We start from the raw sequence: 16,103 nt of genomic DNA, 5'->3' as shown, positions 1-16,103 counted from the left end.
TAGGGAAAGCACTATTCTAAGTAATATTGGAACTCTTTTTAGCTAATTTTCACTCAGTAATTTAAAGGAATCTCTCTTATCACACCTTTTTTTAATGACTAGTTTAAATAAAAGGTAAAGACATATTTCGCTCTTAACGAGCTAAAATATTCTTAGCTAGACAAAGTACTTTATACTTTAATTTATATTATAAACTAAACAAACCACTAAAATCATACCCTAGTCAAAATTACACTGACAGATTTTAAGAGAATGTCTCAAATCATCACACTACAAAACTGAAACCAAACTAAAAATCCCCAAAGAAAGAAACCAGCTTACTTTTTAACATTGGAAAAGTATTTACTATGCCATGGTGATGCACGCACGTACAGCCCACAGTCTTTGCTGTGAAATACTGCAGGATTCTTATTTCAGACAATTTGCAGTGAAGTTATTGTAATCCTCTCTATTAGCAGGAATATCCAGCAGCAATATCCAAAATTATTATTTTTGTTGTTGTTGTTGTTCGAAACACTAAAGGCCCTTCAGTTTTCAGCCTAAGTTAGTTCATTTGATGGAAAGATGCTCAAACCAGTACCTGCGGCAACGGCCCCTGAGCCATCACCCTCATAACCAAAGCCAAGACCACATGGGCTGCGCTGGGCTGGAGGGCAGTGACAGCCGCCTCGCAGGCTGGCTGCAAGTTTACAAGAGGAATTGCCATTCTTCAGACAATGATTAATTGCTTCCCTTCCAGGCATTACTATTATTAGTACTATTAATTATTTGTATGCAACGTATCGGTGATAAAATGGGCTAGCACGCCATGCTCCTACTTGAAGTACATTAGGAGTTTCAACGGACGACAAATCACACGGGCACACTGGGACTTCCCCACTTCCAACCACTGCTTCTAAGTGCTCAGATTTGTACTTCTAAGTCCCATTTTAAGCAGTGAATAAACCCAAGGTCCTTTTTTAAAGTCAGAGTTTTATTTATACGCAGAGTTGGGAGTTGTAAAACACATACTATGTCAATGTCTGCTTTGAGTTTTTACTGTTTAAAAGCTCCAAAGCAGGAGAAACTGGAGATGGCATAAAATGTAAGTTGGGTCATCTGGGCAAGACATCTGTCAGCTCCATTTTTAATTCTTTTTCTTAGCTTCATCTCTAATCTCAGAACTAACGTAAGAAGAGGGGGGGAAACGGAAAGCAGGAGAGAACAACTGACCATAAGCCCAATCAACTATGGTAGGTACATGGGTGAACTTCTTCCAAGTTAGTAGTGACAAACCACCTACGTGATTTTTACAGTCATTTGAATTTTTGAGGTCTTTCATTATGTTATTTACATCTGGTGATTTTTCTTCTCCTGCTCCATTGATCAAGCAAATGAGCATTTTTTTCAGGTCTTCTCAGTGATGGGAGTTGTTCATTATATTTTCCTCACATGTATTACAGCTGTATTGCCCCAGGCTCAGAGCAGGAGCTGAGCTGCACTGTGATCTTTGTGAGGTTTTTTTTAATATACATACTGAGAAGACTCATGAGATCCTCCAAAACTGCTAAGTGACACCTACTACAACAAAGCTGGGATGGAGACGTGAAATTTAAGAAAATAGCATCCAATGAGAAAGAAAAATACATATAATGATTTTGAAGGGAGAAAGAGAAAGAGGTAGAGGCAGGCAGGGAAAGAATCAGTATTTTTCTTCCGAGATAAAATAAAGTTGCCCACTAACCTGGGATGGTAGTTATCCCCAAGTTCCAGCAAGACAACTTTTGTGGATGAATTAGTTGAAACGCATTATCATCTCTGCTGTCCTACATTTGTATCAACGTGACTCACCGTGTATACATTATAGAGGGTAACGTAATGAGAGCTGAATTGCGCTCTGTTTGCAGTTCTACCCAATGGGTAGAATAAACTGTTTGTAATCAAGGTAAGTATCATGTTGGTCCTCAGGTGCTGTATTTAATTTTACTTGATGCTTTTACTCTCTAGTCAGGTAATAACTCCCTCTGAAGGTGCACGAGGGACACACACGTTTCTAGCACATCTCTGTAAGTTAGCAGCCCTTCAGGAGGCTTTAAAAAACTGCCGCCTTCATCAAATACTGACTTTCTGGATTTCGGGAATGCCTGGGGGGAGGAAGAGGGAGAAGGGACTTCTGAGGCTGCATGGAAACCCCAGAAAGGAAACAGATTATTTTGTTCTTTTGAGGGATGCGACTGTGAGACCGGGCTTATCAACAGAATTCCCAGTTCTCATGTGAAATGTCTTGGTAAGTCTTGAAGTACAATCTTGCCATAAGCAGCTTTTCCTCTGCAGCAGAAGTGAGAAGAAATGATTGAGCAGTTAGCTAATCCCTTCCTTCTCCCAAGCTCCACCTGTTAACCACGTAAGGGCCGTCTCATCACCGACTTTGCAAAAGATCACTTCCAAACTATTACACTTGCAATACTTTAAAAGGGGATAATTTATCTCCTGTTTGCTTGGGGGGTTTTGTTTGAATGCTTAGGGGGGTTTCTTTAACTTTGTTTTAAAGAGGACCAAGAAGAGCATTGTATTTATCTTGGTTAAAAAAAAGGACAAGGAATATATTTTAAGATAAATGTCTACATAAGTTGGTTTTTTTTAGCCAATATCAGGCTGTCACTTGAAAGCACCACCCCCAACCCACACTAGTTACTCACACCATTCTGTCACATTAACGTTTGTGGGGTTTCTGTTATGTTATGTTTATGATGAATCAAATCTGGAATAAAATACACTGGGAAAAGACCCAACCAAAAAACCCCCAATTCCTTATGAGATCAAACAAACGTCACGCTGCCACATAGGAGGAGTCAGTAGGGTCGGAAGGAGTAACACCGTGATAGCACTGAGATCTGGAGCGGGGTGGTGACAATCTTCAAAACCTATAGATGTGCACACCAAATCATGCTTTACGGAGATAAACCCTGAATGACTTACGCACCCATCCGAGCCAGGCCGAGAAGGTGTGCTGTCAGAGGAGATGGAAGACACTGATGCAACGGAGAGGGGTCTTGAAGACGACGGCATCGTGAAGGATCTCACCATAGACCGTGGTCGACTGCCTCGTCTATCATCCAGACTTGAAAGCTGCAATAAGGAAATCTAAGATCTTACTTCTTAAATCATGATATAGCTGACATCTGGTTACCAAAAGTAATGTGGAAAGGTTTGATGGTTTTTCTTCCATGTAGAGTTTTATACTATTTAATTATACATTGTGTTTAACAACAAAGAAACAAATTCTAAAGAAAATCCACTTAAAGGACTAGGAAAAAAATATTTAGGTCCTTATAGGCACATGTATAATCTTAAACATATTCCAGTAATTCATTTGTATTTACATCTGGGCTTTTGTATTTACATCTGGGCTTTTTTACATCTGGGCTTTAAAAAAGGAGCTTTCTACAAATAACTCTTTTTTTTAAATCCATCTCTACAATTGAAGTGGCTGCCCTGTCAGTACATTTAAATTAAATGGAGTTTTTTTTAAAAAAAAAGAAAAAAAAAAAAGAAAAAACCCACTAAGAGGAACTTTATGTCAAGAGAGCCAATTTACAGAGTGACATCTAGGTTAAGAAGAAAATACAGGAAATTTTTGGTTTGTTTGTTTCAGACAATTTCAAATTCTGAATATTTATACAAGCTTTATTAGTCATTAATAACTGATATATGCATAAAATAATTGAACTCTTTCGGTCAACAAATAAGACTCTCATGCTGTTTAATTACAGGTATATTTTCCACCCTGTCAACTACTGGTAAATTGGCCTTGTACAAGCGATAAAACTCCATCAATCCTGACAATTCTTACTGGTGGGTAGAGTGAAATTAGAAAGATAACACCACCTGGGTATGACTTTCCAGTCATCTCCCTGATGATGTAAATGTATATTATTGAAGTGACTGACATGCAAATATCATTAATGTCAATTATTCCTGTTCTCCTTGGGAATAAATTACTATTTGAACTTTTCTCTTCCTAAATATACTAGCAAGATGGGACTTGAAGGACTACAAAAGGAACACCACTTAGAAGGACACCATAACGGCTGGCACGTTCCCCATAAGATCTCAGTGTTCCCATTAAAAAAAAAGTCATCGCTATAGACAAAAGTGAAAATTAATCTCTGAAGGAAGGCCTGTCATAAAATACAACAGGATACTTCACTGGCGTGTACTATTCCACCGAAGTTTTGGGCACTCAGAGAACAACATCACTTGGCACGTTTTTGCTGCCCGCCTGCTGCAGCATCTTTCTTGCCGCCTCCTTCATCCCGGATGCTCTGCACCTCGCTGAGCAGAAAGCTGAAGCTCTCTCCCTCACCATATCCCGCACCATCCACTCTTCAGGATAAATCTCCGGGGGATTTTCCAGAGATAATTTGGAACCAAATTCACACCCTGTTTATATTGATGCGATTGGCATGACATCCATAAACTCAGTGGCATGCACCCGTTAGTGACCATAATCAGAACTGGATGAAGAGGGTGCTGGTTTAAGGCTGTTCAGGCGTATCTTGGTTGCTTCATTCTTTCTAGAATCAGTTTAGTGACTGCTACTTATTTAGGGGCAGAGGTAAAATTGGAGAACTTGTAATTGTTATCAATTTCTTTTTTTTTCTATTTCTCAATCTTCTATTTCTTAATTTATTGAGGACTAGATTGTGATGGAGCTCCCATCTGATATTCTTGCCTTGGAGGGTTTAAGGATGGGGAGGCAGGGAGGGCATGAAGAGGCCACTCTCTTCTCTGTGATCTCTCCTCTGTGAATTGGGCTTTAGACACTGAGTTTTCAGGTTCAAGGCGAAAATCACAACCGCAGATGTTCTTAGCCTCATGACTGCAGAGATAACCTTCAAAATCACAGGTTCAAGGCGAAAATCACAACCGCAGACGTTCTTAGCCTCATGGCTGCAGAGATAACCTTCAAAATCTGAACCCATGAAGTAATATCTGCCTCAATACTATATGTGAATTGATGCAGCACCTCCAAAAATGATGACCCAACCCCAACTGGGGCAACCATGCAGTTTGGCGTTTTCATAAGGAACCACCACGCACTTGCAGGGAAGCACCTGCCATTTGATGCCACGTCCTTCACCTGCTGGGACCTGCTAACTGGCTTTCTTATTAAAAGGCAGTTAATGGGATTACAGTGCAAGCTCCTTATCTGCTTCCAGGATGCCAGGGAAAGCCAGGGATGGAGATGAGATGGCAGTCCAAAGTGCTGGCTGGCAAGCTGGCTTCCCTGTGCCATGGCCCAGTAATTAATGGTCTGCTGGTGATTTCCTTTGTTTTTAGATGGCTTTTGTTGACAGACGGTGGATCTGTGCAATCTTAAAGATCTCTGCAATCTTAAAAATAAATCACTGCTTTTCGAGATCATTTTGTTTTAATACCAGTCCTTTTTGTGGGAATGTTTTCTGGTATAGGATATTCTTGAGTCCAATTTGGGGAAAATGCGTATCGTCCCAAATATACCACACTGTTTGCTCTTTTGGAGGTAAAATTTTCTCTAAAAATTGGGCAAGTGATATACTTGAAGCCTACTTACATATCCTGAACCAAAACGAACCAGGCAACTCAACAGCGAGTAGATCTGGCGAGTCCAAGTTCAGCTAAAAACTTCTGCAGCAAAGGGGGGGGACCCCAGAATTTCCTGGCACTTCCAACGTGCCAAGGACAGGCTACTGCCACCACGGCACCCTGCGGTGCCATCCTCCTCCCCAGGGCTGCGTGGGGTGTCCCCTGCCGAGGTGGGGGGGCTGCAGAGACACCAGGCAGGAGAGGAGCCGCACCTCGCCATCACAGGGAGCCGACTGCCTGCCAGGTCATCTTGGCACACGTGCATGGTAGAGGACATACAGGTCTTTGCTGCTGAATAGGATGTGCTTTATTTTATGGAGCAGTGAGAAGATATATACTGCATATGCAAGTTTCACGTACTACTGTCATTTCACAAATAAACCTAAAAATTATAGCACGTCAGGACTACGTGTAGACAGAGATAAAGCTCACCCCAGCAGCCCTCAATATATTATTTGGACATCAGCTCCACATAGTCAGTCCTAGAGCAACTCTAACCACTTGCATCTTGGGTTTTTAAATAATTTTAAAAACTGATCATATACTAGCACCCAATCCACGTGGCTTTTGACTGAATTATCAATTATATTCTGAATTATGAAGCTGTATGCTGGCTTTTGGCCTTCCTCCCTGATGAGTAACACTCAAAAGCAGTGGAAACACCACCAAATTCTTGGCTGTGCCTTAAAGATGAAGCAGCAACTGAAAATAACTTGTTGGAATGAGAAAAGCATGAACTCCAGCACTACTAAATCTCATTAAGTAGCAGCTATCCTTTTATTGCTTGCTTATGTTTACTGTGGTGCCAGAGTATGTAAGACTGCACGCTACTGTAGAGCAGCACAGCCTTCGCATCTCAAAAGGAATTACATCTATGGAAAGGTGACATTCAGCTCTAGAAATATCATGCTATAGAGGCTTTTTTTTTTTTTTAAAACCCAATTCCTTAAAAATGGAATATTGAAGAATTATCTTGACTTTCAAGGAACAGATTCAGGCAATTTAGAAATTGTTCCCACGCTAGAAAATGAAAGTACCAAGGCTTTCTGAACATCTCTTATAGCATCTGCTCAGTATTTAATAATTTGATGACTGCTGAGAACTGGGCAATGCTGCATCAACATTGCTTTTTTAATCAGTGGGAACTGTAATACAGAAATACACAGTTGCCCATAATTTAGAGAAATTCTGCATATTTAGGAAACATAAAATTAGCAGGTAACTTACGACAGCGCGGACCCCATACTGTTTTTCTACTTTGTCTTTCAGCTGCCTGAAGCAAGCCTCCATCCGCTCGTGGAACGGCCGCAGTGCCTCCGTCACCTTCTCCCCGTGAATCCGGATGCCTTCCGCCAGGAACGGGATCTGGAAAACAGAGTTACGCTGCTTCAGTCTGCCCAGTCCTTCCTAAGCGAAGGGTTAGGGCAAGACTCCCACGTATGCTGCAAGGGGAGTGAAAGATCTAATGGAGTAATAATAATAATAATAATAATAATAACAACAATAATAATAATAACAACAACAACAATCACCATCATCATAATCATCAGCACCATTCATTGTATAAGAAGCTCTAAAAATCTGTTATACACTATTTCCTTTTTTCTCTGTTAACCAAAGTCCTTTAAAATTAATACACCCATAGTTCTGCCTAGTAATCATATACTGAATTTAACAGACAGCATATATAACAAATATTCCTGTGATGTTATATTCACAGGCCCCCATACACACTGTACTTTAAAATGGCAAACTGATGCCATTTTGATGGTGATGAATGACGACTCTCACACCGGGTTATTAATATCAGTCCTTTCCCAGTTTCATGAGAATAAAACCTTGAAGGAAAAAATACTTGTATGTTTTCTTTAATAAATGCTATTTCTAAAACTGCAGATGAGCTATATCCTTGGACACGTATATACTGCAGAGCAATATTTATTAATAAAACATATAGTTTTATATACTATACATTTCTCCTTGGAAAAATTATTTTATTTTCTTTGGGAACAAAACAGAAGAGAAAAAAAAAATTAATTCTCTTTTGTAACTGAAAATAATCATTTATCTTCAAGGCTTCTGTCACAAAATATCCATGCCAACACAAGATTATATAATTAGTTCATAGTGTGGAGGTGTAGCTGACCTTTTAAAATGTTTTAAGAGAGACATTTTCATTCCCACAGCTATCCAGACATACCATTAGAGTTTTCTACCTCCAGCTTAAGAAAAATATTTTCTCTTCCAGGTCCGTTTCAGCCCACACAGTGCTCTCATTCTAACTTAGATATTCTCTGCAGCAATCAAGCTAAGAGGCTTCTTCTTAATAATTCATAATTAAATCATAATACTGATTAAAAACAGATTTTTCTAATAAGACTGAGCAGCAATCAGAAGGAGTAGCTTTATTAGTAAGGAGAATAATAAATACACAGATGAATTACAGATGAACAAACTCAAGAAATCTTATCAAGATGATTCTCTGTGATTTGGCACTATTTAAATGGACACAGTTTCTTTTCTAAAAGACTACAAAAGAAGTAAAAATAATGACAAAATTTTTTACTGTAGCCACTTCTATTTATAGCCATATGGATTTGCACTCTACAAAAATTAAACATTAAAATCAGAAAATTTCCCTGCTCTGAGTAAGTAAATGAATTTCCAAATTTTCATAATTATCAGGCCACGCTCTGACCCTCCTATTTTGCAGGGGTAAGTGGTCACTTGGCTCATTTCTTTAAAAGAACCTGCGGACTTTTAAAATAGATTCTTTTAGAAAAATCAAATTATCAAGACGAAGTACTCGTGGGGTCTGAGTCTTCAGCCCTGAGATAATTTTTACAAGCAGAAAATGCACTAATGAGCCTGTCCTAGGGATCAGCCATCTCCAATTTAGAAAATCAAGCAACTTGTAGGGAAATCTCCCAGTCAGGAAAAAAAAAAAAGGTAGGTGCTTCCTTCTGTGCCCCAGACTGAAGGTGCTAAGGAGGGTTTCACTGCTGGCATACACCAGGGTGCATACACTGGTATACAACCAGCCGTGGAGACCTTCTGGCACTTGGAGAAGCAAAATGATAGGGGGGTTGATGGCCAGGTCCGCTGGAGTGAGTGTGGGTTGCGTTGGGAGAACATGAGCACCTGAAGACTGCTGTCAAGAGATCGAGGAATGGGCAAGAGGAGGCACCAACTATAAGGGAACGAAATATGACCAGAAACAACAGAAGAAGAAAAGGCTTGTTATTCCTTAACAGAAGCTGAATTTAATAAACTTCCCGTGGCTTTGCTACAGAACTTCTGTGAGATTTCTGAGTCAGGATATTTGATCTCCCTGTCCAAGATCACTTAATCCTTTAAACATTTATCAAGTCCAGAAAGAAAGTACCTTTAGTCTGTTTTACCATTTCTGCTTCTCCTAACTTCAAAATTCTTCCTACATCTCCTTTCCAGACATTGACCCAGGGAAATCTGGTGACGAGTGACACTGAATTTTACATCTATATGAATCTTCATCGGATGCGGAGACAGAGGCAGAATTTTGCCACATTCCCAATATTGCCAATTCATTTGGCTTTAGAGCAATGGGGGGGTTTGCTTACGGCTCTATTTCGAAAGACCCTACAGGGTGCCCTCACCTTTGGAGAGGTGCATGAAAAAGTAAAGGTAATGTAAGTAGCTGAACTAGAAACAAATGAGCTGCATGAGAAAGGAAACCAGCTCAAGATAGCACTTATTCCATAACTCTAATCTTTGTAGGTTTTAGAATTTTATAGTTCCACTGCAACTTAAAATTATTCCCCGATTTTTTTTCTTTTTTTTTTTAAGGATCTTTATCTGCTTGGCTGAAAAGAATGAAAAAGCTACATACATTTGAGTTATTAAAATTAATAGAAAATCTTACATCTTAAAAGAAAATCTTTCATAATAATGGTATCATAAAATATGATTGTAAAAACTTAGTTTTGTATGCTAGAATGCTTTCAGCTACGTAGAAGTAGCACAAGATTTTTATGTGACATACTAGTTTTGGTATGCTGTAAACACATTAGCTAAACACAGAGTGACTAATGTCATCAATCATTCATTTCATTACCATAATTTCAATCAATCATTTCATTATCTTAATGTTAAAATAAAAGATGAGCTTGAAATGATGTAGTTGCATGGAAACATTTTTTTCTAAGTTGAAAAAGCACTAGGATGGACAAAAATGGACATTGCTTTACTAATGATATTTATCTGAAAAAATAATAGACAGAAAAAACCCGTATATTTAAAGTTCACAGGAATTACAAAAGGATAATATCCTGAAGAGCACGAATTCCACAGCACAATGGAGAAAAAGGTAACATAAGGGGATAGAAAAAAAATTAAATTTAACTAGTCAGCTGATAATATGATTGTCAGGCTACTATTTCATATATCCAGATTGATTTATACAGCATAAAGAAAATCTCTGTGTGATTACAAAACTCCAAGCCCCGCATTATTGAAAAATGAAAACTCATTTTTGCTTTCAATCACTGTCAAGCCCATGATGAGTTCAGACCACTGCCTCACTTCGGAAAGTTTCCATAACAACTCCCTCTCCTGACACCAGCCGATATTTGGCAGTCAGCTCCCCACCCTGCTCCCATCTTCTTCTGCTGCCAGTGTTCCGAAAACTGAAATAATTTGAGAAGAGGTTTAAGTCTTAAGATACATTAAATGTATATCGAATGTGTAAGGTAATTCAAAAGCGCTGATTTCCGCCGTGAAATGGCTAGACCTTCTAGTGAAAAGAATTTTCAGATATAAAAATAGTTTTTGATCCCTTTTTCCTATTTTTCTGGTTCCTATTGTTTCGGAACTACCATACTGATGGGAAATTATGTATTTAAAACCACTGAATAATTAAAATACAATGGGATTAGCTGCCATACATATTTTCAAATAGTAATATTATTTTAATACACAAATGTCACCAGAATGAATCTTTGCTGAGGAAAAGTGTGTTTGCAATTCATTTGAAGTATCGCTATCAGAGGCAAAGACAGCGGACATCAAGTTAGTCTTCTGGGATCAAATTATTTTCCTCTATAAAAAATTAAAGCTCCTAAAATCTAATCTTCTGTAAAAGCTCATGAGAAAATAAATAAATAAATACATAATTTTTTTGGCAAATGAAAAGAGTTTTTATTCAGTGATAATTTTATGGTTTTCAGAGGACCTTTTTTTTTGAACTCTGTATCTTTGGTTCTACTACCTCTAAGATTGAAACCTACAGAAATGTAAATTACTTCCTTTATTATAAAGACAAAATTGAATATAAAAAGACAATGATGCACCTTCTTCTTCTAGGGGAAAACCATTTCCAATCATATTAATATTTTTTTAGTTATTATAAAATTATCTTGAGACCACTGAAAAATGTCCAGTGTATGACTATGAAACAAAATTGGAATTGTTTCTTGTTAGCCCTGAAAAATATTCTTTGGTACCTGTAAACACAGTTCTTCATGCAAGAGGGCGTTCCTGCTTTGTCTCAGGCACTGGGCTGGAAACCTGGGTTCCACTCCTGGTTCAGGAAATATTACCTGTGTGATCCTACATTTAAATGATTTCTGCTCTAATATGTCATCATAAAAATACCAAGTAATTTCACATGCTTTATGAAGCAATAATGTTTTTGTACCATGTTAAGTTATACAGCAAATGAAGCAAAGGTTTCACAACGATGAATTTACTAAAAGTTTTGCATGCAAGTTAGTTTTTGCAACTCCTGCATTTAATATTCTGTGGTAAAAGGTACCATAAGTATACATAGGAAGTTTAATAAATGGAAAACACGTTGTTTGAAGAAAGAAGTGAATATGTGAATAAATACTGTCCCAGTCCGTGCAAGCAGGAGGAGGGATTCAGGGTTAAGCATTTCACCTTACTGTCTTAGAAGAATTTCTGAAATCAGCCTTAGAAAATTAAAATGCGAAACTAAATTGCCAGTAATACTAACCAACATTACTAAAAATATTTTCTCATTTGATACAGATGAGATATTCACTGTATTAGGGTTACCAAAGAAAAAAAAAAAAGGAAAGAAAAAAAAAGAGGTTGATCATGTTTGTTCCTTGTGGGTTTATCAAATGACAAATGATGTCAGATTTGAAAAGATGAACTTTAGCTCAAGTTTCAAGACAGTTTTAAATGCCAAAGAAGTGTACACAGGGTGAATAGTTTAATGTCTGAATTTTCTCAAAAGTGACACTAAACTGTCTTTGTAAAGCCGTTCGCCCCAACCAACCTGACTTAAAATTTTTTACCTGCCAAGCAATCAGATCCTTTAGTTTTTCAATCTTGTCATGATCTTCTGGATGCTCGTGCATATATTTTTCAGTAAAAAAAGCCTAGTCAAGAGAGAGAAATAAGCAGTTATTTCAGAAAATGAATCAACATCTACCATGGAAGAATTGCCTATAGCAAAGATCAATGAATCAACCCTAAAGTTCTGCAAAATAGCACTAATAGCTACAAACACGAAGTGAAAATCTAGGAAAGAGATACAGAATTTCACCGTGTCTTAAGATTAAGACATCAATCTTTCGTGAGCAGAAAAGTGGGCCGATGAGCATATGGTGATCAAGACCAAATCTCGTGGGCAACCCTGCAGGGGACTTCTGCTTGGTACATCTCTGAAACGTCTTTCTAGCAGTTCCCAGGGCATAAGAATTTTTGGTAGATGAAATGGAGGAGAGTTACAGAAGGACACAAACGGATGGATACAGTGACATGTCAGTCAGCATATACCTTCTCCATTTGTGTTACAAAATACATGTTGCTTGTGTATGCTAGCTTAATATGATTAATATTTAAAACATAAATAATTGATACAGTGTTTATCATTTCCCTATGTGAATATCTTACCATAGAATCATAGAATCATTAAGGTTGGAAAAGACCTCTAAGATCATCAAGTTCAACCATCAACCCAACACCACCGTGCCCACTAAACCATGTCCCTAAGCGCCTCATCTACACGTCTTTTAAATATTTCCAGGGATGGTGACTCAACCACTTTCCTGGGCAGCCTGTTCCAAGGCCTGACCATTCTTTCAGTAAAGAAATTTTTCCTAATGTCCAATCTAAATCTCCCTTGGCGCATCTTGAGGCCATTTCCTCTCGTCCTATCACTAGTTACTTGGCAGAAGTAATATATCCCATATAACTTTAAAAGCTGATGTTGTAAAACGGACAGTTAAGATTACTTACACATATTTGCAACTGACTGGTATCTCAGAAGTCTCTACCATTTGATTAATCCTTTCAAAACTCATGCATTTGAAAGCAAAGGAGAGAATTGCAATCGGTTACTTTGGTCACTGAAGCTCCGATGTCCAAGCGCGTGAGAGCACATGCTGGAAATGTCATCGGTCTCAGTGTCTAACTCTAGCAAGCAACTGTCCACCACGTCCCTACATAAGTACTCTTGCTGCTAAACATATCAACTCTTACTTCAAATGTAGAAAGGCAAAACCATATCCATAAATATCAGAAAGCCATTAAAAAAGGTAAGTTTTAAGCAACGTTCTACAACGCACATATGAAGGGACACTCACATAGTGTTTATATACAAATACACACACACACGTCCTGCAGCATTCCAGGAGAGTCCAGGCTCAAGAGGTGAAGCACTGCAGGACAGATCATTTTGACGTTACCTTCTCATAGTTTGTGAACCCTCCCATGACTGCAGGATCCACAATGCCGTTAAGTAGCATCGAGAGAGGGTTAATGGGTAGATTTGGATCATTTAAATGCTGTTGAACCATATTATTGATCTTGTCGTTTGTTAGCTGCATGGTTTCTATTGCATTTTCCAGTGGACTAATTTCAACCTAAAATAAAAACAAAAGGAGGTTTAATCAAGGAGCAGAGCTTTTAACCTGCCACAGAACTAGCTGTCAACCAAACCACCACAATTAGAAACATTTCAGGAATTTCAATACAAAAGATATTTTAACCAATAATTAACAGAAAGGGTGGTTTCAGGCATTTAGGTATTTGGTATCGATATACTGCAGTAACTGATACGATAATCAGTATCAGCGGAGAAAGTTAAATGCATTTCACTGCTGCGGAATGGATTACACCTCAGCACAACATTTAGAAAGGCTCTGACAGGAATCACGTGAGGTTTTTGGAGGATTATGGAGAACATCAGAGATTACAAGTCAGTGAGTTTTAGCAGCACAAAGAAGATCCAGCTTAATGTAACAGTAAGAAAGAAATGATAACTTAATGTGGATTTTCCGACGGAAAATGTAATCCTAAACAGCTCAAAAATCAAGAGGAGATTTTTGCAGTGATTATTTTGGTGTACTTCCAAGGAAATGGAGTTTAATATGTTGAAGAGACGACTTCTAAGCTATCTGCTGTGCTTTTTCCCCCGAGGTCACATTTTCTTCATCTGAATGTCGATAACTGAAGAAGAAATTTTCTTTCTCACATAGCCCCGACTTCAATGAAGAGAGCTCCTCAGATGTCTTCATGTCTTCTTTCTACTGTGTAAAACTTGCTTTATTTTAATTGACTCATCTCCAACTATTATTTATGACCAGATACTGTGTCTTTCAGAACGACAGTTGCTCATATTGAAAAAACAGCATTAAAATATTTAAAATATTGCTAAAATATGTACATTTAGTGAATGGGCTAAAAATCACTAACTTGCAGCAACCCACAGTGTGGACAGTCCTCACGGGAAGACTTAGGTCATAGCCTACGGACATTAAAAAATGATGTGGCAGGAATAGAAAAGGAAGGTTAATTGAGGCCTGTGAGGAAAATGCAAGTCTGTGTTTGATTACACCCTAATTTACATAAATGCTACATAAACAAAGAAGCACTTCTACCTGGCTATCAGTTGCTTACCATGTTTCTGAGAACCACTTATAATCAAATCTCTTTAGTTGTTACTCTTACACCTGCCATCTGATTACATCAAGAATGTTTTAATTAGCATTTTAAAATGCCTGGTGAATTATTCTGGAAGGCAGGTAAGAAGCCTGATGTTTCTGCTGTGGCTGCGGAGCAGACCAGGCTCAGACGGACAGATGACGACTGCCGTTCAGAGCTGAACGTGCTACAAGTGAAATTTGGACAGGCAAAGTAAGACCATATTCAACATCTGATTCGGCAAGAACTGTTGCAAACACCACATGCTAAATTTAGGATTCTGTTATTTGTATTAATGGGCTTATAACCATGGAATGATTTCTTGATGAACCATTGCTTTTAAAGCTCTTGAATATCTGCAGAAATTAGCACTCATTGAGCTGACAGACATCTTTTTTGACTTTTCTATATCAGCAATCACGGCTTGCTTTCTCATTCTCCTTTCTTTTACTACTCTTATAATCCTCCCTCTAGTTTTTTAAAAGCAGATGGAGGACTGCAGTTCCCATCCTACTACTATAAACTGTGCTTTGGACCTTACTGAAAGCTATTCATTAAAAATATCTATACTTGTAAATTATAAGCCTTGTTGCAAGTAGCTTGCTAACTCTGGACACTACACAATCTATTCATGGCAAACAGAAATGATATACTCCTGATACATTTGCAACACTAAAAAATTAAACATCAAAACGAAATAGAGATTAGTATTTGTACTTTTTAAAACCAAGTATAATTCAAAATCCAGTTTCTAATTCACTGGCTGGCCTCAGCAAATTTTCCCCCTACGACTACTTGTGTCCAGCCAAAACAAATCAGATACAGAATAATGAAAGTGTACAACAAATTCCTTGCAGATAATGAACAGATTGAAAAGGTTTAGGTAAAAGTACTCAGAAGGAATTTAAAAAGCAAATAGGAAGATTTAAGGAAATTATGCATGTTCCTGTGGGTTATGTAACATAATACACCGCATTTATTAAATTACTCAGTTCTCTCTCAGCACTGATTTGATATGATCTCACCTCTTTCTTTAAAGATATTCTAGTTCCATCAATAAAATATGAAATGTGCAAGGCTGCTTTAATTCATCGTGTTTAGCGAAACATCAATAATATCTGTATCCATAATCAAAATTAAGCATTACAGGGATGTAAACCTAGTGATCGTGCTTCCAGCATTTTAGCTGACAGGAATCTTGAAGAAAGTCAATACCAATTTTGTAGTAACTATGCCAGAGCTAGGTCAAAAGTTATCCATTGCCGTCTTCCCACATATTATTAAGTTCTATTCTGGTATCATTTTTCAGCTATGCGAGCAATATAATCCTTACTTACAAAAAGCTTATAGAAAGCACTCTCCCAGGATTTATGCACTTTTTGATGACAAGCATAGCGTTAAAGGTGCACGTATACAAATTGCCTGCATAAAGCAGCCTGTCAGGCTGTGCTCTTAACTCGTAAAGAAGAGAGTCTTTCATCAGATTTGCCAGCCTTTATAAACAACACTTTTTGCAATCATGAAGATAAATACAATCTTCTCTATCAGGATTATATTGAAAATAC

The 16,103-nt window shown here is 37.9% G+C and overlaps 1 protein-coding gene across 1 annotated transcript in view; it reads right to left on the bottom strand.

Moving 5' to 3' along the window:
- LOC104080123 (dedicator of cytokinesis protein 1-like) overlaps positions 1-16,103 on the bottom strand; it is a gene marked incomplete at its 5' end in the record, with an annotated part of 73,160 nt that overhangs the window by 19,790 nt on the left and 37,267 nt on the right. Inside the window, 4 exons of the mRNA XM_009582404.1 lie at positions 2,963-3,108; positions 6,835-6,972; positions 11,907-11,990; positions 13,302-13,478. Coding sequence (XP_009580699.1) covers positions 2,963-3,108; positions 6,835-6,972; positions 11,907-11,990; positions 13,302-13,478 — 545 coding nt within the window. The remainder of the gene's footprint in view (positions 1-2,962; positions 3,109-6,834; positions 6,973-11,906; positions 11,991-13,301; positions 13,479-16,103) is intronic.

Source organism: Fulmarus glacialis, unplaced genomic scaffold (genome assembly GCF_000690835.1).
Source record: "Fulmarus glacialis isolate BGI_N327 unplaced genomic scaffold, ASM69083v1 scaffold13147, whole genome shotgun sequence".
Lineage (NCBI taxonomy): Eukaryota > Metazoa > Chordata > Aves > Procellariiformes > Procellariidae > Fulmarus > Fulmarus glacialis.
Note: the sequence above shows the minus strand (reverse complement) of the source record. Positions and strands in the feature narration are given on the sequence as shown.